The sequence below is a fragment of the Microcaecilia unicolor genome, chromosome 5, assembly GCF_901765095.1.
Source record: "Microcaecilia unicolor chromosome 5, aMicUni1.1, whole genome shotgun sequence".
Taxonomy (NCBI): Eukaryota; Metazoa; Chordata; class Amphibia; order Gymnophiona; family Siphonopidae; genus Microcaecilia; species Microcaecilia unicolor.
This window is the reverse complement of record NC_044035.1, coordinates 355,270,904-355,291,026: the sequence shown is the minus strand read 5'-3', so window position 1 is coordinate 355,291,026 and position 20,123 is coordinate 355,270,904. Positions and strand designations below refer to the sequence as shown.

Here is a 20,123-nt window from a genome sequence, read left to right as displayed (position 1 = left end):
CCCAGGACCACAGTCCACCACCCTAACCACTAGGCCACTCCTCCACTGTTGCTACTATTTGAGATTCTACATGGAATGTTGCTATTCCACTAGAAGTCGGCCCTTGCAGATCACCAATGTGGCCGTGCAGGCTTCTGCTTCTGTGAGTCTGACGTCCTGCACGTACGTGCAGGACGTCAGACTCACAGAAACAGAAGCCTGCGCAGCCTTGTACATGGAATGTTGCTAGTGGAATAGCAACATTCCATGTAGAATCTCCAATAGTATCTATTTTATTTTTGTTACATTTGTGCCCCGCGCTTTCCCACTCATGGCAGGCTCAATGCAGCTTACATGGGGCAATGGAGGGTTAAGTGACTCTTGCCCAGAGTCACAAGGAGCTGCCTGTGCCTGAAGTGGGAATCCAACTCAGTTCCTCAGTTCCCCAGGACCAAAGTCCACCACCCTAACCACTAGGCCACTCCTATAGATCACCTGAGATGTTACTCATAGTACCAGGACATTTTATGCAGCATGGGCCATTGGCCTCGAATGCAGTCGAGAAGCTTTCATAAAAGAAAAAAAAAAATGTGGTCTTACCTGTTCATTTTCTTTCCTTAAGTCCAACCAGCCCAAACCACAACACCCGAGTTACTCCCCTCAGCCAGCAGATAGAGGGGGGGGGGGGGGGGGGGGGAAGCCATAAGCTCTGTGCAGCTGTAAGCCTCTCAGCATATATGTAAAGCAGCAATGAATAACCAAAAACTGCACAACTAGAATAAAAGGAAGGAAGAAACAGCTTCAACTTAAGGAAAACAACTCATGAGATGGAAAAAAACTTGACTAAAAACTCCTAAAATGTCAAACTAGTGGAAGAAAATATCTAAAAGGTGGAGTCATAAGTTCTGGACTGGTCTGGTTGGACTCACAGAAAATAAGCAGATAAGACCAAGTTTTTCTTCTTTTTGTTCCCCAAACCAGTCCAGAACACCTGGGATGTAGGCCAAGTAATCCTCAAAGTGGGTGGGAGGAGGAAATCCCCACTGAAAGGACCCCGATTCCAGAAAGCAGCATCCTCTTTAGCATTGAACATCCAACCCATGATGTCTAGAAAAAGAACACAGAAAACGATCTTGCAACTATCAGCTGGGGAAACCGTGCACGATTCCGCACAAGAAACCACCACAGCTCTATCTGAACGAGTGCAAAAACCCTGCAGAGGAACCCAACCCTTGAGAATATAGGCCGCCATAACTGCCTCTTTCAACCAATCAGCAATAGTAGCTTTTACAGCTATTTCACCCTTCTTTGAACCACAAATACAAGAGATCGCTGAACACTGGAGAAGGTGAAATTCATCACCCTAATCTTCTCAATAAAAGAAGGATGGTAAAGTTACTACTTGAATAATATTGCCTGTGGGGGGGTGCCTGAAAGTAATCAGCCAAAGCCTGGGGAGAAAGTGAAGGGGGAGTTGGAGGAGAAGGCGCTTTGAGGAGAGAGTTAAGACGTGGCAAAGAGACGTAATAACTCATCTTTTTTATGTATTCTTTTGATTTTTCGTGTTTAAGATGCCAATGTCCTTATATAAGGAGCTGGCCTCTGTCCAGAAGTTAGAACATACTTTATCTTTAGACTTGGATATATGGTCCTCATATATCGATATTAAAAAACAATTGTTAATTCGAGCATGGGCTAGTTTTTAAAGTTCTACAAAGTCAGAAGAGCTAAAGCTGAAACCTCAAAGGTTTGCTTAAGCAAAGCTTCAAACTTCTGATCCTGAATATCTTGTAGCACAGTTGCATCCTCAACTGGAATTGTCTTCTGAGTAACTGTTGTACCCAAAGTGTCCATCTTTGGCAACCTCAAGTTTCTGTCTCCTCTACGTAGACTTATCATAACTGGAGCAACTCAAAAGAACAGCTTCAGGAATATCCCACTCTGCTAAATTTGGGCAACTCAAAGCCTTTCCAATGCATAAATCTTGGTAGGTTTACGTAAACCCTTCAAAATGGGTCTCCCGTAGTTTCTGAAGTTTGAGAAGACTCCACTGCTTGAGAATCATGCCAGAAAGCTCATCTCTACAACCTTCTCCAACCAGGATTTCACCTTTCTCCAGAGGGTCTGCAAGGACAACTCTCTAGCTGGTAAACTGAGCAGTCTTTCTTAAAAATATTTCTGCAGATGAAATCTGAGAAATTACTTCAGTCCTCAATCGCCAAAAAAAAAATGCCTTTTTGGAAGATGGGGATTCTAAGACCCCACCGATTGATGCCAAGTTCCAGAAAGACATAGGAGAAGTCTGATTGGCAAAGCCAACAGTGTTATGAAGCACAAAGTCAGGAAAAGGCCTCAAAAATTGGAGTGTGTGAAGTAATTCCATTTTCCTCCCCTCAAGATGGATCCTGGTTAGACTGAAGCTGGAAAGCAGAAGAGCCTTTAGCAGTCCTAGGAGAAGCAGCAGAGAAAGATGGATCCACATTCTGAAAGAAAGTATTAGCAAGTCCCCATGTTTTGTTCTATACCACCTCTACTCAGAGGAAGCATTAAGGACTTAAAGGGTCATGGATCTGATATACCACCTTTCTGTGGTACAGGTTTACATATATTATATACAGGTACTTTCTCTGTCCCTAGTAGGCTCGCAATCTAAGTTTTTGTATCCGAGTCAATGAAGACTTGAGACTTGCCCAGAGTCACAAGGGGAGCAGCAGTGGGAAGTGAACTCAGTTCCCCAGATCCTCAACCTACTATACTAACCATTAGGCTACTCCTCCACTCCAGTGACAAGAGCTGCTTCAGTAGCAGCAGCCGCAGGAGAGGCATTTAGCTGTTTCTGACAGTGACTCTATTACATCTGTAAAAATGAACAGACTCAAAAAATGAAAGTAAAAGCATGTCGGCTGTTAAGCACCTGTGCTGGAAATTAATGAAGGCTAATTGCTCGTCTGGTTCAGATATAAAAGTAAACGAACACGGCTTCAGTTTGCCTGAGGAACAGAATTACAGCCAAACAGTTCTCAGCTGAAGAAAACAACCTCATGCACTGCATCAGGCCATGGGAAAAAACCCCAACTGCTATAGAACTGACTGAAAACAACCACTCACCAGATGGCGTCAAGGAAGTTTCTGTAGAAAAAGAAAAGCTGCTAACCAGCTCCTCAACAGTAGATTTTTATTTTATTTTTTTTAATGGGACCTACAGATATTCCCCAGAGTAACAAAATAATTCTCTGAAATTCCTTCAGATCTAGAAGCTCAGCTAGGTGGTCAGCTCTCCAACTGGGCCCAGGAGCTGCAGTTATGCTGCCACCATCCACTGGAGACACCGAGGAGCTCAAAGATGCAGGGTGCCTTCTAATAGGCTGAAGTTCATAGCTGTTTTTTTTCTCTGTCTCCATTTACTGGCTGAGGGACATAGCCCAGGTGTTCTGGACTGGTCTGGTGGACGAAAAGGAAGCAGCAAATTATCTGCAGAATTCTAGTTGGGGCAGCTCTAGCACTTCACTGGGCAATAGCAGTAGAAACTGAGATCATATGCCAAGTACTACTGTGTCTTAGTAGCAAGGTTCATTACCATCATAGTATACACAAAACTAACCCATATGGAGACAATTCTGTCCCCCTCCATCCACCCACCCACCCCCCGAGGAAACCTGCAGCTATCTTCTAAGGGTATATCTGGGGAAGTATTTTCTAGGTCATTCTATTGGATGTGTCTATGGGAAAATGCTTAGCATGTTTGGTGCACACCATGGGTTTATCATCACTCAAACTATGACCAGGACCATTTCAAACGTTACATTTCTGCAAAGAAAACCAAGCCTGAAGCAGACCACTACTAACTCATAAGCTGATCTATTTTATTGACTGTTTTGCTAACAACCACAATAATCTAAAAGCACTCTTGCCAGAAGGAGTAAAGCGATTTACCCAAATGGCAAGGATCATCAGTGGGACAAGCAGATTTGAACCACAACGTTCCTGATCCCAGTCTGCTGTTCCACCAACTAAGCTACCCGACTCCAGGTTCACCTAACAGGGCTGATCCGTCTTTGATGTACCCCGCTGCACACAGGAACTTGCATCTGGTTTTTTTTAGAGAATCTAGTTGGGGAATTGGAAGTACAAAGCTACAAGTCCCTAAATGCAACGGGATCTGCACAGGACTGGATCAGCCCTGCCCAGGCAAGTCTGGAGGCAGCTGACACCCCTACCTCCACAGCACATGACCCAGCAGCAGAACAATAGATAGAAAACTTCTTTATATGCATACAAAATCTGAGGGCACAACTTCTTCTCCTACCCAAATTACTAGAGTCTATTAACTTCAACTGATTACATCATAGGTTCACCTTTCCTTTCGGTGCCTGATGGGCCTTCACCTCCTCTTCCTGTTGTACACCAGGAGACAAAGACGCACGCCTATTAACCAGATCCTTGCTCTTCTTATCCAAAGATGATGGAGATGGAAGTTGTAAACTTGCTTTTGGACAAGGACTAGGAGACTGAAAGGGGGAAAAAAAAAAAAAAAAAAAAGTTAAATTGACTACAGAGCACAAAGTTTTAAAATTTCCTTTTTCAGAGATGCCCCAAGAGTGAATCAACTCGGAGGTCTACCATCCCAAGGGCAGAAGGAAGGCCCACACCAACCTAGTCCAAGGACAAAACGGCATCCTATGTCAAATGTCATTTCAATAGAATCTAGTCATTCATTTTTTTTATTTAGGTTAAAGGGAGGTTTGAAGCAAATTTACCTAAACAAATCTAGGCCATGTCAGGGGGACTTACCGGTCATACACTGCACAGTATTGCCTCACCTATCATCTGCTGGAGAACTACTGACTAGTGAGTCTACACAGGACACAAAAGATGATGCTACTAGTTAGTAGTTCTTTCTCCATCTGCTGGTAGGAAAAGGCAAAGCTACGCATCTGGACTGGTCTGGAGGGACACTAAGGAAAGCAGCATAAAGTACTCACTTTGGCAGAGCAGGTGGGGGGAAGAGGGGTTGGTGGTTGGGAGGCTAGGATAGGGGAGGGCAGACTTATACGGTCTGTACCAGAGCCGCTGATTGGAGGCGGGACTGGTGGTTGGGAGGCGGGAAATACTGCTGGGCAGACTTATACGGTCTGTGCCCTGAAAAGGACAGGTACAAATTCAAGGTAAGGTATACACATATGAGTTTGTCTTGGGCAGACTGGATGGACCATGCAGGTCTTTTTCTGCCATCATCTACTATGTATGTTACTTTCCTTTAGAGCCTCTTAAAAGACAGAGCAAAGGCAAATTCTCTGGGTAACAACTGTTCTCCATTCAGAGGCCACAACTATGCAAAATGTCTGACCCCCACATGTAGTTGTAGGTGTAAGAATAAGGGCTGGGGCATAGGTAGGCAAAATACTTAGAAGATGTCTCCACCAGCTGGAAGAGATACAAGCACATTTGTGTTTTCTTCTTTTAGACATGCTGCTTTACGATCAGTGCACTGGAGCTGAGCTCTCAGAGTGGGGCTCAAAGAATGCAACACACTCCTAACGAGTGAGACTTTGAAATCAAGAAAAAGGCAGAGACACCATCTGCTTCCTAAACTGAAGTCTTTGAAATGTGAATTCCTTCCAGAGACCTGTCCTTGCTACTACTCTCAAAGGAAGGAGGCATATTCCCCCTCCCCCATTCCAGTGGGAATGAAGTACACTGGCTACAAATGCACAGGCAACAGGCTTCTCAGTGGAAAGGAGAGTGAAAGTGAACTGGGACAGACTTAAGAGTAACCTAAGGAAATCATTAACAGAAAGGGTGGCAGGTGTGTGGAATGGCCTCTCGGTGGAGATGCCAGCAGTGTCTGAATGCAAGAAAGCACAGGGTAGGCACACAAGATAGCAGAGCAGGGGTTTTCAACCCAGTCCTCGGGCACGCCCAGCCGGTCAGGGTTTTCAGGATATCCCCATTGATTTCAAAACCTCTGTAGTAGAGAAAACGTTTGTAAAGCTTAGTAGTTGGCATGGGATGGGCAGATTGGACAGGCAATCGTGTTCACAAATAAGTAAAATGCCAAACCCTCTGGCTCCACTGCATTCTATCCTAAAAGATAGCTGCAGCTTCTGGAAGATCGTGCTTTTACTCAGTAGTTCCCACACAATATCTTGGGGGAACCCCAGCCAGCTGGGTTTTCAAGATATCCACAATAAATATTCATAAGTTAGATTTGAATGCAAATATAACTCATAGTAACATAGTCTATGACCGCAGATAAAGAACTGTGTGGTCCATCCAGTCTGTCCAACATGATAAACTCATTACTCGTGGTATGTATGTCTGTCTTGATCTGACCTTGCCATTTTCAGGGCACAGACCGTCTGCTCACTGGCCTTAATTCCCAGTTACCTGTGTTGCCACCCAATCTCAGTTAAGATTTCGTTAATCCATTCTGTGATTCCGTGAATCCATTCCTTCTAAACAGGTTTCCTTTGTGCTTATCCCACACATTTGTGAATTCCATTACTGTTTTCATCTCCACCACCTCCCACGAGAGGGCATTCCAGGCATCTACCACCCCCTCCGTGAAAAAAAACCTTCCTGACATTATTCCTGCATCTGCCCCCCCCTTCAACCTCAATTCATGAATATTTATTGCAGATATCCTGAAAACCTGAGTGGCTGGTGCTCCCCCAGGAAAAATTTGAGAACTACTGCTTTTACCCATTTGCAAAAGTCAGATCCTATACTTCCAACCACAGGAGCCCTGCTGTATTCTCAGCGTCAAAGCTCTAGTGGCTTTTCCAATTGGAAGTGTAGGATCCAGCGGATGCAGCTTCCTCTTCTCCCCTCCATCCTCCTATACTTTTAAGTTGAAAAGCCACTGGAGTTGTTGACCAGAGCATCTGCACAGCTCTGGTAGCCAAGGGTCAACTAAGTATGGAAGAGAGAGCCAAATCCCATACTATCAATTACAAAAGTCACAGGAGTTGTGACCTAGAGGATCTGGTGCAGCTATGGTGGCTTTTAAGTCGGAAAGCATTTACTTATCTTAACAGAACTGGATCCAATGCAATCCAGTTTAAAGTGGCTACCATAAGATAGGTAAAAGTCACGTCCTCCAGTAGCTGCAAATGCAGCAGCTCTGTTAAAACAGAGACCCAATACATTCAATCTTATCTATCCCAGTGCTGCCAATTCGATTGTGGTGCATTACGGAAACTGCAGCACTGATTTTAACAAATAAAATCATGGACTACAAGTGCTACACTGCTTTGGGATGGAAGTTTAGAGGTAATCAATAGAAATCAAACATGGAAAAAAATAAGATACCTTTTTTTATTGGACATAACTTAATACATTTCTTGACCTAAATTATACTACAACGCAATTTATTACTCAGGAACCTTCATAAGTTCTTCTTCCTTACCACGTATATGACCACGATATATATCTATACCATGATCTGTTCCACGTATGTATGCAACTTAACGCATTACCATTTGTAATTCTGTTACCTGGAAATGGCAACCGCCATTACGGCAAATGTAAGCCACACTGAGCCTGCAAATTGGTGGGAAAATGTGGGATACAAATGCTACAAATAAATAAAGATTAGCTTTCGAAGGTTGCCCTTCTTAGTCAGATCGGAAAACGAAGCAGGGCAACCTTCAAAAGCTAATCAAGAAATGTATTAAGTTACGTCCACTAAAAAAAGGTATCTTATTTTCTTTTCCATGTTTTATTTTGGTTGATTTCTGTTGATTACCTCTAAAAGTGCACTAACACGGTTACCACACCTCTCTACTTAGAAGTTTAAAACCAAACCCTGCCAAAAGACTCCCTCCTGGAATGAGTTAATTTGGCAGCTGTGTTATCTTAGTTTATGCAAAGCCATGAGAGAGATTTCAATCCAGTCCTGGATTTCTGATAGCCTCATCATGATGCACCAGGGGGGCACGTAGCAGAATCAGGGCCAAGGACCAGGACTCTTGTTGAAAAGCAAACCACGACAGGCCCGAAGCCTCCTCTCTCTTTGCACTTTTTGTTTATGCTCGTGCTGAGTCCTGGGCTTTGCAGGGTCCCTTTATCTCACGCGCTCTACCTGGGAGGGCGGCGGCTGCAGCAACAGCAGCAGCTTCTTCCTGGCCGATGGCGCCCCTCCCTCCCGGGGCTGCACTCTGGCCCTCTGGCGGGGCGTCTCCGCCTCTGCGTCCGGATCGGAGGGCGCCCGGGGTCGCTTCCTGCCGCTCAGTCTCCCGGGGCCGGGGGCTGAGCGGTGCGGGGTGCACGGGTCGCTGGGCTTGAGTGGCACCACCGGCGGGCCCGGTTCCTGCACTTTCCGCTCCGACCCGGGGGAAAGGGCGCGCTTGCTGCGAGCAAAGAAATCCGTCACGCGCAGCTGAGCCATGCTGGAAAAGAAGGGGGGAGCGCGAGACACCGACCGACCGCCCGGGAAGGACACGCGACCTCTACAACAATAAAGAAAGAATGCAAATAAAGCGCCGCGCTCGCGCTGCAGCCAATGGGGGCGCCACGTGCGTGGGGGCACGCACGATGCAGCCAATCAGAACACTTCTTTCCTCGCGCTCTGTAGCGCTTTGCGCAGAATCAGATACGTAGTAGAAGAAGCGGGAAGCGGCTGGTGGTTTATAGGTGGTTAACCGTGGCGCGAATTTCTGTGCACGCACGTGACGTGACTTTAAGTGTGCTGCTGAGGTAAAGAGAGAGGGGCGCCATCATGAGAATTTCGGTTGTCGGACGTCGGACCTGTGCCTGGAGCAACAAAAGTAAACTACACTGGCTACCAAACAAGGAACGTATGGCTTTCAAGATTTGCACCTTTGGTCACAGTCTAGCCCTGAGCTATATGCCTGAACTAATCAACTTACTGAAGAAATATGTTAGCCTTGCCTACTCCTTGCTCCCATAAGTACATAAGTAATGCCATACTGGGAAAAGACCAAGGGTCCATCGAGCCCAGCATCTTGTCCACGACAGCGGCCAATCCAGGCCAAGGGCACCTGGCAAGCTTCCCAAACGTACAAACATTCTATACATGTTATTCCTGGGATTTTGGATTTTTCCAAGTCCGTTTAGTAGCGGTTTATGGACTTGTCCTTTAGGAAACCGTCCAACCCCTTTTTAAACTCTGCTAAGCTAACCGCCTTCACCACATTTTCCGGCAATGAATTCCAGAGTTTAATTACACGTTGGGTGAAGAAACATTTTCTCCGATTTGTTTTAAAATTACTACACTGTAGTTTCATCAGATGCCCCCTAGTCCTAGTATTTTTGGAAAGCGTGAACAGACGCTTCACATCCACCTGTTCCACCTCACTCATTATTTTATATACCTCTATCATGTCTCCCCTCAGCCGTCTCTTCTCCAAGCTGAAAAGCCCTAGCCTCCTTAGTCTTTCTTCATAGGGAAGTCGTCCCATCCCCGCTATCATTTTAGTCGCCCTTCACTGCACCTTTTCCAGTTCCACTATATCTTTCTTGAGATGCGGCGACCAGAATTGAACACAATACTCAAGGTGCGGTCGCACCATGGAGCGATATAACGGCATTATAACATCCTCACACCTGTTTTCCATACCTTTCCTAATAATACCCAACATTCTATTCGCTTTCCTAGTCGCAGCAGCACACTGAGCCGAAGGTTTCAGCTAGGCTTCTTCAAATCAAAATCATCTCTGATACAAAAGAGAGCTAGCTTGTAAAAATCAGAGATCACCTTGGACACAGTTACATTTCACTGTAGTAAGTGCTGAGCTGGCAAAGGAGGGGGGCATTTGCTCTGGGACTGGCACCTGCAAGACGTCATGAGCAAGAGTTGCTATGGTTGTGTAGAGATAGTACTGGGTCAGCTGCACCCCGGGTGAGAACATCCAAAGGGGGGGGGGGGGGGGGCTAGAGGAAGGTTTGAGAACATGCGAAGTCATTCTGATCAACTGATAAGAACCGAGAGCGCTGGTGAGAAAGATTGGGGTCTACTGGAACCAATGGAGTCAGAATTGTATATAAGCAGCAGTCTGAGGGGTATTAGATCAGTGAGTGAAGGAGAAGGGAGAAGGAAGGCTACAAGAGAAGGCGGGTGATAGACGTGTCCTGAACTGCTGCTCAACCATATGAGTGACTGAACTGCTGTACCATCATGTGAATACCTGCTTGCCTGTACCATCTTTGGGTGAGATGACAATGCTAATAAACTATATTACTCTATCTACTGAATACTGGGCTCCTTTCTAATTGGGGAGGTTGCTACTGCCTGACAGTGTAAGCCTGTCATGAGCAGATTCAAGGTTGGGGTACTTAAGTATCTAGAGGGGATTTGCAGTTCTTTCTAGGATAGTACAGAGAGCCCATGGCTTCCGCTGCCCAAACGGGTGAGGCAGATCTAATCATTACATTACCAATTAGAAACACAACTGAATCAGCCAGAACGTACTTAACTCTTCACTTCCCAAGTTGTAAAAGCCTGAAGTATAAATCAACATACGCGTCAAGATTCTCTACCAAAACGCATGAAATCTACGAATAATCTAGAATTCTGAAAAAAAAACAAAACTAAAAACTCACCTGTTCAACAAGGCATACCCCACAGTATCTGACATAAATAACTAATAATGAAATATGGCATTTTAATCAGGAAACGGACAGTTTTCAACCCCGACGCATGATCATACCCTAACATTTTGTCTGAATCACCCCAACCTATTTACCGATACTTCTTTACTGTACTTGTCACTGTAATAGTACCCCTATACTGTATTTGTTCACACCGCAGTCTGTAACCACCTCTTCGGAACTATGTAAGCCACTTTGTGCCTACTAATAAGTAGGAAAAGGTGGGATACAAATGTAACAAATAAAATAAATTGCTGCTTCATCATTTATCGTGCAACTAAGGCCTGTGGGGATAGGGGAATTTTAATACCTGCTAACTCTGTCACATCGTGCTTGAATTTGGAAAGGAGACTTAGCCTGGAAAAAGACTCCGTGTGAGCAGCTGCTGAACAAGCAGATCCGGTGTTAGGGATTAGCTGGATGAGGATGCGACAACTCTGGAATAGCAGCTACCTCAAGTACTAAGTGCGGTTCTGGTCATCCCATATCTAGAATGATATATGCATGAACTACAAAATGTTGACAGAAGGGCAACAAAAACCATGAAAGGGATGAATCATGAAGAGAGGATAAATAGGATAAGCTTTTCAGCTTGGAGAAAAGAGGACTGATTCGATCAAAGTTTATGACTGGGGTGGAATGATTTTTTAACAAACAAGAGGATACTCAACGAAACTAATTGATTTATTTATTTAATTAGGATTTATTTACCCCTTTTTTTTTTTAAGAATTCACTCAAGACGGTGTACAGTAAGAATAAATCAAACATGAACAATAGACAATTACAGCAGTAAAAATATTCAAATAACATAGAGGGGCATAATCAAACGCGAACGCCCATCTCCATGGACGTCTATGTCTGAAAACGGGTATGTGAAGAGGCAGGACAGACCATATTATCGAAAAAGATGGGCGTCCATCTTTCGTTTCGAAAATACGGTTTGGATGGACCAAATGCCATGGCTTTGGTCCCTTCTGAGATGGGCGTTTTTTTTGTTTGCGATAATGGAAACTAAAAACGCCCAGCTCAGAAATGTCCCAATCCAAGCCATTTGGTCGTGGGAGGGACAAATGTACAACACTACCATAGCTCTTAGGGGTGAAAGGGGCAACTACATGTGGGTACAGTGGGTTTTAGAGGCCTCCCATTTACCACCACAAGTGTTACGGGTGGGGGGGGGGATGGGCCTGGGTCTGTCTGTCTGCCTGCACTGCAGTACCCACTAAAAGTGCTCCAGGGACAGGACTTGTTGCTGGTGTATAACCTTGGCACAGTAGTTCACATCTGAAGACTAATCTCGCTGAAAACGTCCTTTATTTGAATAAGCACCTTTACTCACAGTTAACTGCAGATCAGAGGTTGTGCCCCACTGGCAACGAGTCTCGCTGGTACTGAGATTAGCAGTAGGTCCGAGCTGGCAGAATGGTGTACAATGCCTTCTTTCAGCAACATTCAAGGTAAGAACTAAGTGCTGTAATGTGGCTAACACATGAAAGGGATCTAAAAGTGTCTTACACAAATGGCCACTACCTCATGGACTACCGGAAACAAAACAGGGCACACTCTGACCCAGTAAGCAGAGGGAATAGCACCATGGGAGTAGAGCCTACCAACTACCAACATCGTGAACATTTAACACAAGCTAATGGAATCACGGAGCCCAATACCCTACACCCACCACAATGCATTGCTGATGTGACTCTGCAGTGCCCTTAAGAGAAAAGGTGTCACACTCACCTGAGACCCACATCAGAACCAGGGAAAGACTGTCAGAGGATAGAACACATTCTGCTGTCATGGAGGTGGGTACTGCAGTTGAGGCTGACATACAGGCTGGGAAAAAAAGTTTGTAAAGTGGGGTTTTTTTGGTGGGAGGGGGTTAGTGACCACTGGAGGAGTCAGGGGAGGTCATCCCCGAATCCCTCTGGTGGTCATCTGGTCAGTTGGGGCACTTTTCTGGGACTTGGACCTGAAAAAAAGGGTCCAAATAAAGCGGACCAAATTCTCATCAAAAACGCCCTTGTTTTGACGTCCATCTCTCCGCGGCCGATAACCACGCCCCAGTCCCGCCTTCGCCACACCTCTGACACGCCCCCGTGATCTTTGTTCGTCTCCGTGACGGACTGCAGTTGAGGACGCCAAAAATCGGGTTTCGATTATACCGATTTGGGTGCTCATGGGAAACGGACGCCCATCTCCCGATTTGGGTTGAAATATGGGCATCTTTCTCTTTCGAAAATAAGGCGGATAATATACTACTTACAATGTCAACACAGTATGTAATAGAACATTTTAGACAGTGTAGGGTATAAGCAAAGCCAGCACATATTTAAACTGTGGAATGTTACCTAGGAATGTGATAAAGGTGACTAACATAATGGGATTTAAAAGAGGACTGGACAAGTTCCTGGAGGAAAAGTCCATAATAAATTATTAGCCAGGTAGACTTGGGAGAACCATTCTTAATCCCTGAAAATAAGCTATGGGACTACTTTTTGGGATCTGCAAGATATTTGCAACTTGGAATGCCCAGTATTGGAAAGAGAATGCTGGGCTTGATGGACCTCAGTCTGACTCAACATGGCTTGTCTTATGTTCTTAGGCAGCAAAATCCAAATCAAATCACATCTATTTAATTCAATATAAAGATCTCACCTACAGTTTCTGTATCAATCTTTTATGAGTGAATTGGCCTAGCAACAGCACTATATTTTGTTGGTTGTGCTTGGGAGGGAGGAGGTATTTTATAGGGCACCTATAAAACTTTGTGTGCCTTTTTGTCAAGGTTATGATAGGCAGTGTGGCGAAACGGGGTTTTCAAGCCTGTGAACTATTAATTTTTTCATTCAATGTATTTCTTTTGTTTGGCCAGCAGGTGGTGCTTGTTTTCTGTTTTAAAGCTGTTACAGAAAAGACTGTTTTCTTTTTAAGTTTAAACCCTGTGGGAAGGCAACCTGCAGTGCCATTGGACAGATACTTTCAAAGTTGGTGCTCTGGGCTCTCATTGGCCCTGGAGTTCAAATCCAGCCAGGAGATACAGTTTATTTATTTGTTTTACCAAACCCCATTCTCTTCCTTTGGAGTCTCAGATAGGGAGTGCAGAGGGTAAACATTTCTGCCCTGAATCCCTTTCATTTATTTATTTTATTTTGTTACATTTGTATCCCACATTTTCCCACCTATTTGCAGGCTCATTGTGGCTTACATAGTACCGTAACTGCGTTCACCAATTCCGGCATAAACAGTTACATAGTGTTGTTATGGTAAAATAAGGTTCATGTGGAACAGACATATTAGGGAATCATATACTACTACTACTACTTATCATTTCTATAGTGCTACTAGACGTACGCAGCGCTGTACACTTGAACATGAAGAGACAGTCCCTGCTCGACAGAGCTTACAATCTAATTAGGACAGACAAACAGGACAAACAAGAGATAAGGGAATATTAAGGTGAGGATGATAAAATAAGGGTTCTGAACAAGTGAATACGGGTTAGGAGTTAAAAGCAGCATCAAAAAGGTGGGCTTTTAGCTTAGATTTGAAGACGGAGCTTAGATTTGAAGAGTTACGTTATGTCAATTTCGTTCTTTGGTTTCATAGTGTTGCTGGGTTCAGGTATTTAAGTAGGGTCGGTAGGGTATGCCTTTTTGATTTCCGGAAGTTTAGGTGGTTATACGTTTTCACGGCTTTTGGTAGTGCGTCCCATAGTTGTGTGCCTATGTAGGAAAAGCTGGATGCGTAAGTTAATTTGTATTTGAGTCCTGTGCAGCTTGGGTAGTGGAGGTTTAGATATGTTCATGTTGATCTGGTTGTATTTCTGATTGGTAGGTCGATGAGGTCTTTCATGTATTCCGGGGCCTCGCCATAATCTTATGAATCAGGGTGCAAATTTTGAAAGCAATATGTTCTTTGATTGGGAGCCAGTGCAATTTTACACGGAGGGGCTTGCCGCTTTCAAATCGTGTTTTTCCAAATATAAGCCTGGCTGCCGTGTTTTGAGTGGTCTGAAGTTTCTTTATGAGTTGTTCTTTGCATCCCGCATAAATTCCATTCCATTCCCATGTTTTACTCAGATAGAGACAAAGTATTTAGATTAGCTTCAATATTGATCCTTATTCAGTTACCTGTTATTGCTTGCTGATAAGTACATAAGTAATGCCATACTGGGAAAAGACCAAGGGTCCATCGAGCCCAGCATCTTGTCCACGACAGCGGCCAATCCAGGCCAAGGGCACCTGGCAAGCTTCCCAAACGTACAAACATTCTATACATGTTATTCCTGGGATTTTGGATTTTTCCAAGTCCGTTTAGTAACGGTCTACGGACTTTTCCTTTAGGAAGCCGTCCAAACCTTTTATAAACTCCGCTAAGCTAACCGCCTTTACCACATTCTCTGGCAACGAATTCCAGAGTTTAATTACACGTTGGGTGAAGAAACATTTTCTCCGATTTGTTTTAAATTTACTACACTGTAGTTTAATCGCATGCCCCCTAGTCCTAGTATTTTTGGAAAGCGTGAACAGACGCTTCACATCCACCTGTTCCACTCCACTCATTATTTTATATACCTCTATCATGTCTCCCCTCAGCCGTCTCTTCTCCAAGCTGAATAGCCCTAGCCTCCTTAGTCTTTCTTCATAGGGAAGTCGTCCCATCCCTCTATCATTTTAGTCGCCCTTCGCTGCACCTTTTCCAGTTCCACTATATCTTTCTTGAGATGCGGCGACCAGAATTGAACACAATACTCAAGGTGCGGTCGCACCATGGAGCGATACAACGGCATTATAACATCCTCACACCTGTTTTGCATACCTTTCCTAATAATACCCAACATTCTATTCGCTTTCCTAGCCGCAGCAGCACACTGAGCAGAAGGTTTCAGCGTGTTATCGACGACGACACCCAGATCCCTTTCTTGGTCCGTAACTCCTAACGTGGAACCTTGCATGACGTAGCTATAATTCAGGTTCTTTTTTCCCACATGCATCACCTTGCACTTGCTCACATTAAACGTCATGTGCCATTTAGCCGCCCAGTCTTGTAAGGTCCTCTTGTAATTTTTCACAATCCTGTCGCGAGTTAACGACTTTGAATAACTTTGTGTCATCAGCAAATTTAATTACCTCGCTAGTTACTCCCATCTCTAAATCATTTATAAATATATTAAAAAGCAGCGGTCCTAGCACAGACCCCTGAGGAACCCCACTAACTACTCTTCTCCATTGTGAATACTGCCCATTTAACCCCACTCTCTGTTTCCTATCCTTCTACCAGTTTTTAATCCACAATAGGACATTTCCTCCTATCCCATGACCCTCCAATTTCCTCTGTAGCCTTTCATGAGGTACCTTGTCAAACGCCTTTTGAAAATCCAGATACACAATATCAACCGGCTCCCCTTTGTCCACATGTTTGTTTACTCCTTCAAAGAATTGAAGTAAATTGGTCAGGCAAGATTTCCCCACACAAAAGCCGTGCTGACTCGGTCTCAGTAATCCATGTCCTCGTATGTGCTCTGTAATTTTGTTTTTAACAATAGCCTCTACCATTTTGCCTGGCACCGACGTCAGACTCACCGGTCTATAATTTCCCGGATCTCCCCTGGAGCCTTTTTTAAAAATGGGCGTTACATGAGCGTTACATTGGCCACCCTCCAATCTTTCGGTACCACGCTCGATTTCACCTTTATTTTTTTTCCTTGTTCACAGTTCCAATTTGACAATAAACCTATTAGTTTATTAGCTCTGATGTCTTGGACTGACTAAGAATCCTGGTGGTTTGTGTTTGGGGTCTGTGAGTGCTTTCTAGGAACTGTGGGACCCCTGGGAATGTGGCCCCAGTGTCCTAGAAATCATTGGGGAATAACTTGAGAGTGTGAGACTAGCCCAGAGACAAGCGAGACCCAGTCAGTGGGAGGAGGATGCAATGTAGAACACATGCCCACATGTAGATGGGCCTGAGCAGTGCTTGGGACAGACCCTCGAGGTGGCTGCAGGGTGAGTGCTAGGCATTTCGCGACAGATCTTTGTGCTTCTTTTTTGGTGGCAGCATGTGGTGGGATTGTCAGGCTCTGCATGGAGTGAGAGTCACCATCCACTGAGTGGTTCAGAGTTTGTTTTTATCTGTAACTTGCCTATGTGGAGTTCTTCTGGGGGGAAAGCAGACTGCTTGTGGGCAGAGGCCCATGAGTTGGCAGGGCCAGAGGCCACACCAACTGAGATCCGGAAGATCTACAAGGTAGAAGGACAGTGGCAGGACCAACAGCGGCGAGAGAAAAGGGAAGAATGACAGCGGTGAGAGGAACAGGAGTTCCAGCTGCAGAAACTGAAGTTGGAGATGGAAATGGCCCGTATCCAAAGCTTCAGCCCAACCTCTGCACTGAGGCCAGAGGCAGGATCCACAGCCTGGATTGGGCCCAACTTGTTTTGCTCAGTTTGATGATACCGGAGGTGACATTGATGGATATCTAACTGCCTTTGAAAAAAAATTGCCAAAAGACTGGGTGCGCCATCTGGGAGGAAAGCTCACTGGTAGAGCACTTGAGGCATTCCAAGGACTGCAAATGGAGACGTACTCCCATTTTGAGGAGGTGTGCAAAGCTTTGTTGAACTGTTATGCCATTACCCCCGAGACCTAAACTGGTGCTGTAGTTATTGTGGGGTTTGACTTTAATATTGTGAATTAAATAAAATTTTATATGCATTTTATTTACATATATCTATGGTTGATAAAAAAAGATATTGCATTATTCGAAAAGGCTCAAAGAAAAGCGACCAAAATGATAAAGGGAATGGAACTCCTCTTATATGAGGAAAGGCTAAAGAAGTTAGGGCTCTTCAGCTTGGAAAAGAGACAGATGAGGGGGAGATAGATTGAGGTCTACAAAATCCTCAGTGGTATAGAACGAGTAGAAGTGAATTGATTTTTACTACTTCCGAAAGTTTGGAGACTAGGGGACACTCAAGGAAGTTACATGGAAATACTTTAAAAACAAATAGAAGAAAATATTTTTTCACTCAACGAATAGTTAAGCTCTGGAACGTTTTGCCGGAGGACGTAGTAACAGCAGTTAGCATATCTGAGCTTTAAAAGGGTTTGGACAAGTTTCTGGAGGAAAAGTCCATAGTGTGCTTTGAGACAGACATGGGGAAGCTACTGCTTGCCCTGGGATTGGTAGCATGGATTGTTGCCACTATTTGGGTTTCTGCCAGGTACTTGTGACCTGGCTTGGCCACTGTTGGAAACAGGATACTGGGCTAGATGGACCATTGGTCTGACACAGTATGGCTGCTCTTAAGTTCTTATGATATACTGCCAAAATATACATGATGCCATAGGATGGTTTACAATAAAAATATAAATCCAAAGAGAAGAAAGTAATATATAAATCAAACAAAAGAAGACAATATAGGGACTGGAAGGTGAAAGCAAGGAGAGAATAGAGGAGGCTAAAATAATTAGCGTGAAAGAGTATGGAAAGGAAGGGGAATAAAGTGATTCTCACTTTTTAACGGTTTTTCCTCTCATATCAAAGGTCATCAATTAGATATATTAGCAACTAAATTTAGCGATCCCTCAAATTTTCTTATATCAGAACCACAGTGGTCTATTCCATGGTCAGATCATAGTAGGCTAATATTCAAACTTAATTGGAAAGAAGCTATAAGTTGTCTCAATATAGCCAATAAGCTTAATACCTTTATTACTAGAGGCAAAATTGATACAGTAACCTTCTAATGATCAAATTATTAACTTGCTCATCTCAGCTCCTTCTACATACTTTTTACAACAATGGAATAATAAGGAAGTACTAGATGAGTTGGGCTTCACTAAAAGTAAAAACTAGACCCAAAAGGAAATTATCCCCCTGGTTTTAATGACTGTCTTTTAGAAATTAAGCATACGTGCAGACGGCAAGAGTGGGCTAAAACTAGAACCATAGACCAATGGATTCTTTGGAAAAAAAACCTCTTAAATAAAAGTCAACCCTAGGAAATTATATTTTTTGGTTACCAACTTATTTAACACTCAAACTGTTTCTAAAATGAATTAATCTCTGCATTACCTCCCTAGTGAGGTAATTAAATTTGCTGATGACACAAAGTTATTAAAAGTCGTTAAATCGCGGGAGGATTGTGAAATATTACAAGAGGACCTTATGAGACTGGGAAACTGGGCATCTAAATGGCAGATGACGTTTAATGAGCAAGTGCAAAGTGATGCATGTGGGAAAGAGGAACCCGAATTATAGCTACGTTAGGAGTCACGGACCAAGAAAGGGATCTAGGTATCATCGTTGATGATACGTTGAAACCTTCTGCTCAGTTTTGCTGCTGCGGCTAAGAAAGCAAATAGAATGTTAGGTATTATTAGGAAAGGAATGGAAAACAAAAATGAGGATGTTATAATGCTTTTGTATTGCTCCATGGTGCGACCACACCTTGAATATTGTGTTTAGTTCTGGTCACCGCATCTTAAAAAAGATAGAGTGGAATTAGAAAAGGTACAGAGAAGGGTGACAAAAATGATAAAGGGGATGGGACGACTTCCCTATGAGGAAAGGCTAAAGTGGCTAGAGCTCTTCAGCTTGGAGAAAAGATAGCTGAGTGGAGATATGATAGAGGTCTAAAAAATTATAGTACTCCAATTTGATATGTGTAGCGCATTCGATACTGTCGACCACAATGTTCTCTTAAATATTCTTGACCATTATGGTGCTGTCCATGTTTTGTTCTCAGGATTTTTGAAATCTAGATCAAACCAAGCTAAACAATTAGGCACTGTCTCTTCATCCTGGCTTTCTAGTTGTGGAGTACTGCAGGGTTCTCCATTGTCTTCCATTTTAAATAACATCATGATGATGCCTCTTGGTAATCTACTTGACAGCAATGGTCTTTCTACTTTTATTTATGCTGATGACATTACTATTTACTACTAATAATCATTTCTATAGCACTACTTGACGTACACAGCACTGTACACTTTATATGCAGGTACTTTCTCTGTCCCTAGAGGGCTCACAATCTATGTTTTTGTACCTGGGGCAATGGAGGATTAAATGACTTGTCCAAGATCACAAGGAGCTGTAGTGGGAATCAAACCCAGGTTGCTAGGCTCAAAGCCCGCTGCGCTAACCATTAGGCTACTCCTCCACATCCCATGTTCCAAAACTCTTTATAATATCATTAACAAAATCAGAGTAGGTATCACATTAACTGAATCATGGACTTCTAATTTTAAATTGAAACTTAATACTGAGAAGACTAAATTGTTATTAATAACAAATCCTTATCATCCAGCTATTCTCAAAGATGTTACAATTGATAATATAACCTATCCTCTTGCATCCTCAATGAAAATCTTAGGGGTTATAATTGGTCAGTTTTTATTTATTTATTTGTTACATTTGTATGTATCCCACATTTTCCCAACTATTTGCAGGGTCAATGTGTCTTACATAGTACCGTAAAGGCGTGCGCCAAGTCCGGTAAAGAAACAAATACAGGTGATATTGTGGTCGAGTAAG

The 20,123-nt window shown here is 43.7% G+C and overlaps 1 protein-coding gene across 1 annotated transcript in view; it reads right to left on the bottom strand.

Annotated features, from left to right (window-relative positions):
- CDT1 (chromatin licensing and DNA replication factor 1) overlaps positions 1–8,432 on the bottom strand; it is a 29,572-nt gene extending 21,140 nt beyond the window's left edge. The window contains exons 1-2 of the mRNA XM_030202746.1: positions 8,063–8,432; positions 4,335–4,487 (exon numbers count right to left, since the gene is read on the bottom strand). Of these exons, the coding sequence (XP_030058606.1) occupies positions 4,335–4,487; positions 8,063–8,368 (459 nt within the window). The 5' untranslated portion in view covers positions 8,369–8,432. The remainder of the gene's footprint in view (positions 1–4,334; positions 4,488–8,062) is intronic.
- Positions 8,433–20,123: the final 11,691 nt, after the last annotated feature.